The 6,655-nt window shown below is 33.6% G+C and overlaps 1 protein-coding gene across 1 annotated transcript in view; it reads left to right on the top strand.

Annotated features, from left to right (window-relative positions):
- The window catches only part of LOC107659102 (hepatocyte nuclear factor 4-beta-like), an 18,094-nt gene extending 14,298 nt beyond the window's left edge, over positions 1-3,796 (top strand). The window contains exons 8-10 of the mRNA XM_016447930.1: positions 191-454; positions 2,172-2,291; positions 3,169-3,796. Coding sequence (XP_016303416.1) covers positions 191-454; positions 2,172-2,291; positions 3,169-3,296 — 512 coding nt within the window. The 3' untranslated portion in view covers positions 3,297-3,796. The remainder of the gene's footprint in view (positions 1-190; positions 455-2,171; positions 2,292-3,168) is intronic.
- The last annotated feature ends 2,859 nt before the right edge of the window (positions 3,797-6,655 follow it).

The following is a 6,655-nucleotide window of genomic DNA, read 5'->3' as shown; positions in this document are numbered from 1 at the left end:
AATTGCAGCCATCTGTCCAAAGAGTTTAATAATCTGTCTGAGACTGTTGCTTATACAGATAAAAATGTTCACAGAAATTCTGACAGACATGCACATACAAATCTCGGCTATCCAATACATCCACTCTTGATACATCTCTCAATTAACTTTGTTTTGCAACTGATGTCATTGAACTCTGTGTATGTTTCAGACTGTCCTGGACTGCAGTGCTCTCAGGCAGTGCGCCGACTGCGATTCCAGGCCCAGGTGCTGCTGGATGAGGCCACGAGCGAGCAGCGAGGCCGGTTTGGGGAGCTGTTGTTGTTGCTGACCACACTCCAGAGTGTGGCCTGGCAGATGGTGGAGCAGCTGCAGCTGATGCGTCTCTTGGGCAAAGCCAGTGTGGACAGCCTGCTGATGGAGATGCTCCTGGGAGAAGAAGCATCCAGAGGATCTGAAGCACTGCCAGCATCAGGTATAAAACGAATGTGCTTTGTCCCGAAGGAAAGAAAAATCACAAATTATGTCTCCTAGTCAGACGAGAGATTAAATGGAGAGCAAATTAAGACACTTGCTGAAGTCTTGTGCTTCCCAGATTTGTCTCCTGACAAAATCTTACATGTGTCTCCATTAAAAAAGATGATGAACTAATTTCTCATCAAATTCTTACAAGGCTACCCTTGAAAAAAAGAAGTGCTTGATTGAATTAAATGTGCACTTGTACACTCTTAAAAATAAAGGTGCTTCACGATGCCATAGAAGAACCTTTTTGTCTAAATGGTTCCATAAAGAACCTTTAACATCTGAAGAACCTTTCTGTTTCACAAAAGGTTCTTTGTGGCGAAAGAAGGTTCTTCAGATTATAAAAAGGTAAGAAAGAGATGGTTCTTTAAAAAACCTTTGACTGAATGGTTCTTTGTGGAACCAAAACTGGTTCTTCTATGGCATCGCTGTGAAGAACCTTTTGAAGCACCGTTATTTTTAAGTGTAGTGTACTTTTAAATCTTAAATGTATATATTTTTTTTAATTACTGTACTTGCAGATAATATAATATTAATGAAATAAAAGGCAACTTAAGTGGCCACACCTAACACACTTAAGTACACTTTTTTTTTATAATTATTTTTTTTATTTATTTTTTATTTTTTTTCATGTCAAATGAATTTTACTTTCAAGTAAATTTCACATTATGTTTTAATAATTATATTAATAATATTTTGTTGTGCTTTAAAGTACTCTTATTTTGATGAACATACTAAATCTTATGTGAAGTACTGTTATTAAACATTTATTATACATTTCCTGTCATTATTCATGTAAAGTTAATATCTTTTAAATGTACTAAATTTCAACTTTATCATTACAAATGTGTAATTACAAATATTTTACATACATGACATAGTTTTGATAGAAATTACATTTAAAGTATATTTTATTTTACCATAAATGCTTCAGCAGTACACTTCAACCATATTTGAAAGACAATAAAATTATGAAAAGGTATGTACTTAACTCCTACTTAAGTGTGTCAAAAAGCACTCTAAAATTCACCTAATTGCATTTAATATAAATTTAAACTATAATACAAGTTAATTTAGTTCATTTTCATTTTAGTAGCTAACATTGTAACAATTAAGTGTCCGAAAACATTATAGTCAATTTGCACTCAATTATATTTTCTCAATGTGAATTATTTGTGTAATAAGTGCTCTATTCACGCTTACACTCATATTGTATGTCAAAAAAATTCTCTACTCTATGTTTATTTCTCTGAAGGAATTTAATGAGGAACATATGAGACAAAATTCAATCAAAAATCTAAGATAGCTGAGAATTCCAAAAATTCTCCTGAACTATAAAATGTTCCTCTGGGTTGCCATACTGCCGATTTAGGATCTGTATATAAACTCTTGGATTTAGGTGAGCAGTGCCGGTCTGGAGACATCATGGAGAGTTACTGTAAAGTTACCGTTTATGCTTTCTCTAGCATAAACTTCAGAGCTGGTTAAGATTCCATAGGAGATTTCAGTCCAGAGTCCATCTGTCTCAGTCTAAGCTCTCAGGCTTAAGATAAGACCCACCATTAGTTCTCTGAGGGAATGGAGGCCCTTTCAGACTTACAGTTAAAGTATGAACAGGTTGGAAATGGAATAAAACAGTAGCTTTTTTACCTTTCTGTACCGTTCTGTAGAGTCAAATCCTGAGCCACTTTTATTCACCACAGCTACAGAGTCTGTCCTCTCCAGAGGAATACTGACGGAGCATATCCCAATGCTTAACTTCACATCCGTGATCCTTCCTGTACCCGCCTGTGAGTATCTCAAGCACAGGTAGTGGAACTGTCAATCCTATAGAGTTTAAAGGGATATTTCACCCAAAGATCAACATTGTGTGTCGTACCAAACCCATATGACTTTTTGTATCTCCATGGAACATAAAAAGATTTTTTGCACAATGTCCATGCTGCTGATTCCCATACGATGAAAGCAGTGACCAGGAGCTTCTCCCATATAAGAAATACTGCCAATATACTGTGTTAATTTTCCATATTGGTTTATCTCAGGTATTTTAACTGTATTTTTGCGTTGTGTTTTAGGGTTAAAGGAAATATCTGTAAAGGTTCTGGCAAATAATTACCAGCACCTTGTCCATTTTCTACTGATGCTTTTCTTACAGTGCATAAAAATAGCCCATATGACCCATGAACTATATTCCAAGTCTTTTAAAGTCATATGATAGCTTTGTGTAATAACAGAATATTTATGTTCGGATGAAGTATAAGGCTTGAAAAGCTGGAATCTTGAACTATAAATGATAACTTCCCATATATATATAAAAAGGTAATTGCGACTTTTTATCTCACAATTATGTCTTTTTTAAATCTCACAATTCAGAATTTATCAGAATTTACTTTTCACAATTTTGCCTTTTTTTCTCGGAATTCTGAGTTTACATCTCGGAATTCTGTTTTTTTTTTGTTTGTTTCTGCCACAAAATGTAAAAAGAAAATAAAAAATTGTGAGAAAAAAAGTCATTCATACATTGATTGCATGGCTAAGACAAGCTGCCTTATATTTGTATAGCACTTTTTTGCAATACATTGTTGCAAAGCATCTTCAATTCAATGTTACTTCATTAATTGCATTATTAATGTCACTTTTGTCATTCTGATCTTTTGAATGCATCAGCTCTGTCTGAAGATCCCCTGCTACCCACACACACCGAACCGGAGGTCTTCACACATGGACAAGCAGCAGACATGCCAAGAGAAATGTCCAACTGTCTCACCATGCCCACTGTTCACACGTGCCTTTAACCACATGTATAAAGGTCCTCAGTTAAAAAGACATAAATAACTTTATATACTGAAGACCTCTGCTGATAGACACATATACGCACAGACACTACAATTATGGATGAGGAGTCCTTGTATTTTACATTTAGTGAATAATGCTTAATAATAGCGTTAAAATCTAACATTTAATTACAATTAAAATTGTAATTTGAGTTAAAAATTAACAGACAATAAAAAGCCTCCAAGCAGTATATAAATATTTTGTTTTGAGATCACTGGTAAATGATTGTCTAATTTATTGGATGGTGACATGGCAGGGCGCCTGCATAACCATTACAATTCAACAGCTCTCATGGGTTCATGGTTCAATCAGATACCAGATGTCAAACACATGAGGGTTGGTCTGCCTTATGTAGACAAAAGGGCTGCTGGATTTTTTTTTTTCCTCCCACTTGAAAATATCATGAAGATTTTCTCTAGGCCTTAAATATCATTGTTTTGTTATATCATACACTGTAAAAAGATTTTTTAAGTTTTAAATAAAACAGATTATTGGAGTAGATTTTTCAAGAAACTACTATTTCAGTTTTCTACTTAATATTCACATTTAATTCAGTGCGTCACTTGCCATTTCTTTGTAATTATTTGTGAAATTTGCTAGCAATATGTGTGAAAATTGTTTCAAAGAAAATCCTTCACCACTTTTTTTTTTAATGTATCATGTTTCTCTTGTTAAAAAAAATGTGTGTTTGCAGTTAACTCCTATGTTAGACTTGTGGGTTTTTTTTTTTTGTAAACTTGTCTTTTTATCAAATCTTTTACTTTGTTTAGTAATGAAATTGAAATGGAATTAAATTGAAAATTTGTAGAAAGGCCCTCGGCTATGATGATAAAGTCAATAACAGCAAGCTAGAATAAATTAGACCAATACGTGCAGAAAAATGTTCACCAGAGGGCGCCAAATGCTTATTATTATCCATAATGAAGCTTTTCCCATGACAGGAAGGGCGATTGTTATGCTTTCATATTGTTGACTAATTTCTCCTTGAATATACAGTTAGAACAATTAATAATAGACCATAATAGACTGTAATATACAGTCCATGCCTGTAATATACCATAGACTGTAATATACAGACCATAATAAACTGTGAAGTGTGATTGTCCCATGCAAAAATAATAGAATTAAAAATAATAATAAAAAACCGTACAAGGAGGACAAAACTCTGAATCGCAGTCCAAACATGCAAAACACTTTTAAGTAGTTTTAGATAAGTAATTTCAGATCATTGCAAAGAAGATGCATTATTCTGCCATTGCCCCACTGTGATAGTATAAATATTATCTTTTACATTTTTATGTAGTTGTTTAAAGGAATTGTTAAGACCCAACTTAGGGACAAACATAAAAAGCTGTTCAGGAAAAGAATTTGAAAACAAATTGTGATGGGCAGGGTAAAAAAGATGAATCAACAAAGAGTAAAATGAACAGACACCTTAAAGACTGGTGAGCTAACTAATCTGAAACTACTACTTACAAAATACTCAGAATTAAAACTTTCCTAACTCCCGTAGTTCAATCCAAAATATATTTTGTCATTGTTTACTCACCTCGAGTCATTCCAAAACTATATGCATTTATTTCTTCTGTTAAACACAAAATAAGATATCTTGAAGAATGTTGGGAACCAAACAGTTTTGGGTCCCAATAACTTCCATAGTATTTTTTGTCCATACTACAGACGTCAATAGGTGCTGAAACTGCCTGTTTACCAACAGTTCCTGTTTCAAAAAGAAATGCAAACAGCTCTTGAATGACACAAGGGCGAAATTTCTGGGTGGACTGTCCCTTTAAGAGCCTATCTCTTGATTTCTCCCTCCCTCAGTAGGTTAGAAATAAATTAAAGTTAGCAGCTGTGCTTGTCAGGCGTTCAGGAGGGATAGTCTGACTCATCATCAGCAGCAGAGGGGCTTAGTGAGCGTCTATACATCAATAAAAAAATGGAACAAGAAATATTTGCCCCCCTGGCAACAGTAGCCACAATGAACGGATCTGTCCAAATAACAAGAACTACAGTTGTTTACACTTATTCAGTAAGATCTCTTCTTTGTCAAACCAATAATTTCATAAGCACACACACACTTGCAAAACTAATCATAGCTAATGCATGAGTAATGCTTAAATTGCGCCAAGTTCAATACAATTTTCTCCTCACCTGTGAAGACATGTCCCCAGCTAGCAAAAAACTGCCACCGTGTTACTATGGTGTTGCCGTAGGCATTGTGAATGTGATGCATTTATGCAATAATGGAAAGACATCATAACAGGATAACACTTTGAGTCTGTAAATTACCAGAAAAAGTATTTCATCAGAGCAGTAAGTAGGTGGCATATTTTGTCAGAGAGAACTAATAACCTGTTGCGAGTGTGTTTGTAATCAAGTTCTGATTCAGATTCAAAGGAAAATAATTCATTTCATGTTTTTAAGAGCCCTTCAAAAAAACAAACTGGCAAAAGGTCTATTTCTGAATGGCTGTAAATAAAGTACTTGCAATGTATTTTTATTTTTGTTAGCATCACCCAGATTCCCTCGACAGAAACCCAACAGGATTTTTCCATTAGCTTTCAGATTATTGCAGAAGATAGCAATAATCTGACAACTGACAAAAGTTTATAGTTCTTACATGTTTTGTTCATCGTGATCATCTTTACAAATTAACTCAAATTTGATGAATTTTGAAGCATAAATTCAATCGGCAGAAGTAAAAAGCTAAATGTAGGTTATAAACAAACTAGGGCCGTCAAACGATTAATCGCGAATAATCGCATCCAAAATAAAAATTTGTGTTTGCAAAATATATGTGTGTACTTATTATGTATATATACACACACATGCATGTATATATGAAAATTGTTATATTTATATATATATCCTTGTATATATATATATATATATATACAGTCGTGGTCAGAATTGTTGGTACCCTTGGTAAATATGATCAAAAAAGGCTGTGAAAATAAATCTGCATTTTTTATCCATTTGATCTTTCATTTAAAATAATTTTAAAAAACTAATCTTTAATTGAAGTAAAAAAAATAATAATTAATCACATTGTGAAATAAATAATTTTCTCTAATACACAATGGTCACAATTATTGGTAACCTTAGAAATACCTATGAAGTGGGTATTAATGTAAAATGCCTATGTAAAATATCTCTGAAGTATATTCCCATTCATATTTACAATTTTTAGCACACCAGGGTGATTATGAACATGAAAATATCCAGCAATTGCTTCCTGTTTCACAGGAATATAAATATGAGGGAAAACAAAGGCCAAATGCTCTTAATCATCCATCATAATGAGTAAAACCAAAGA

This window comes from Sinocyclocheilus anshuiensis, unplaced genomic scaffold (genome assembly GCF_001515605.1).
Source record: "Sinocyclocheilus anshuiensis isolate Anshui unplaced genomic scaffold, SAMN03320099.WGS_v1.1 scaffold87, whole genome shotgun sequence".
Taxonomy (NCBI): Eukaryota; Metazoa; Chordata; class Actinopteri; order Cypriniformes; family Cyprinidae; genus Sinocyclocheilus; species Sinocyclocheilus anshuiensis.
The sequence above is the reverse complement of the archived record's forward strand: the minus strand, read 5'-3'. Positions and strand labels throughout refer to the sequence as shown.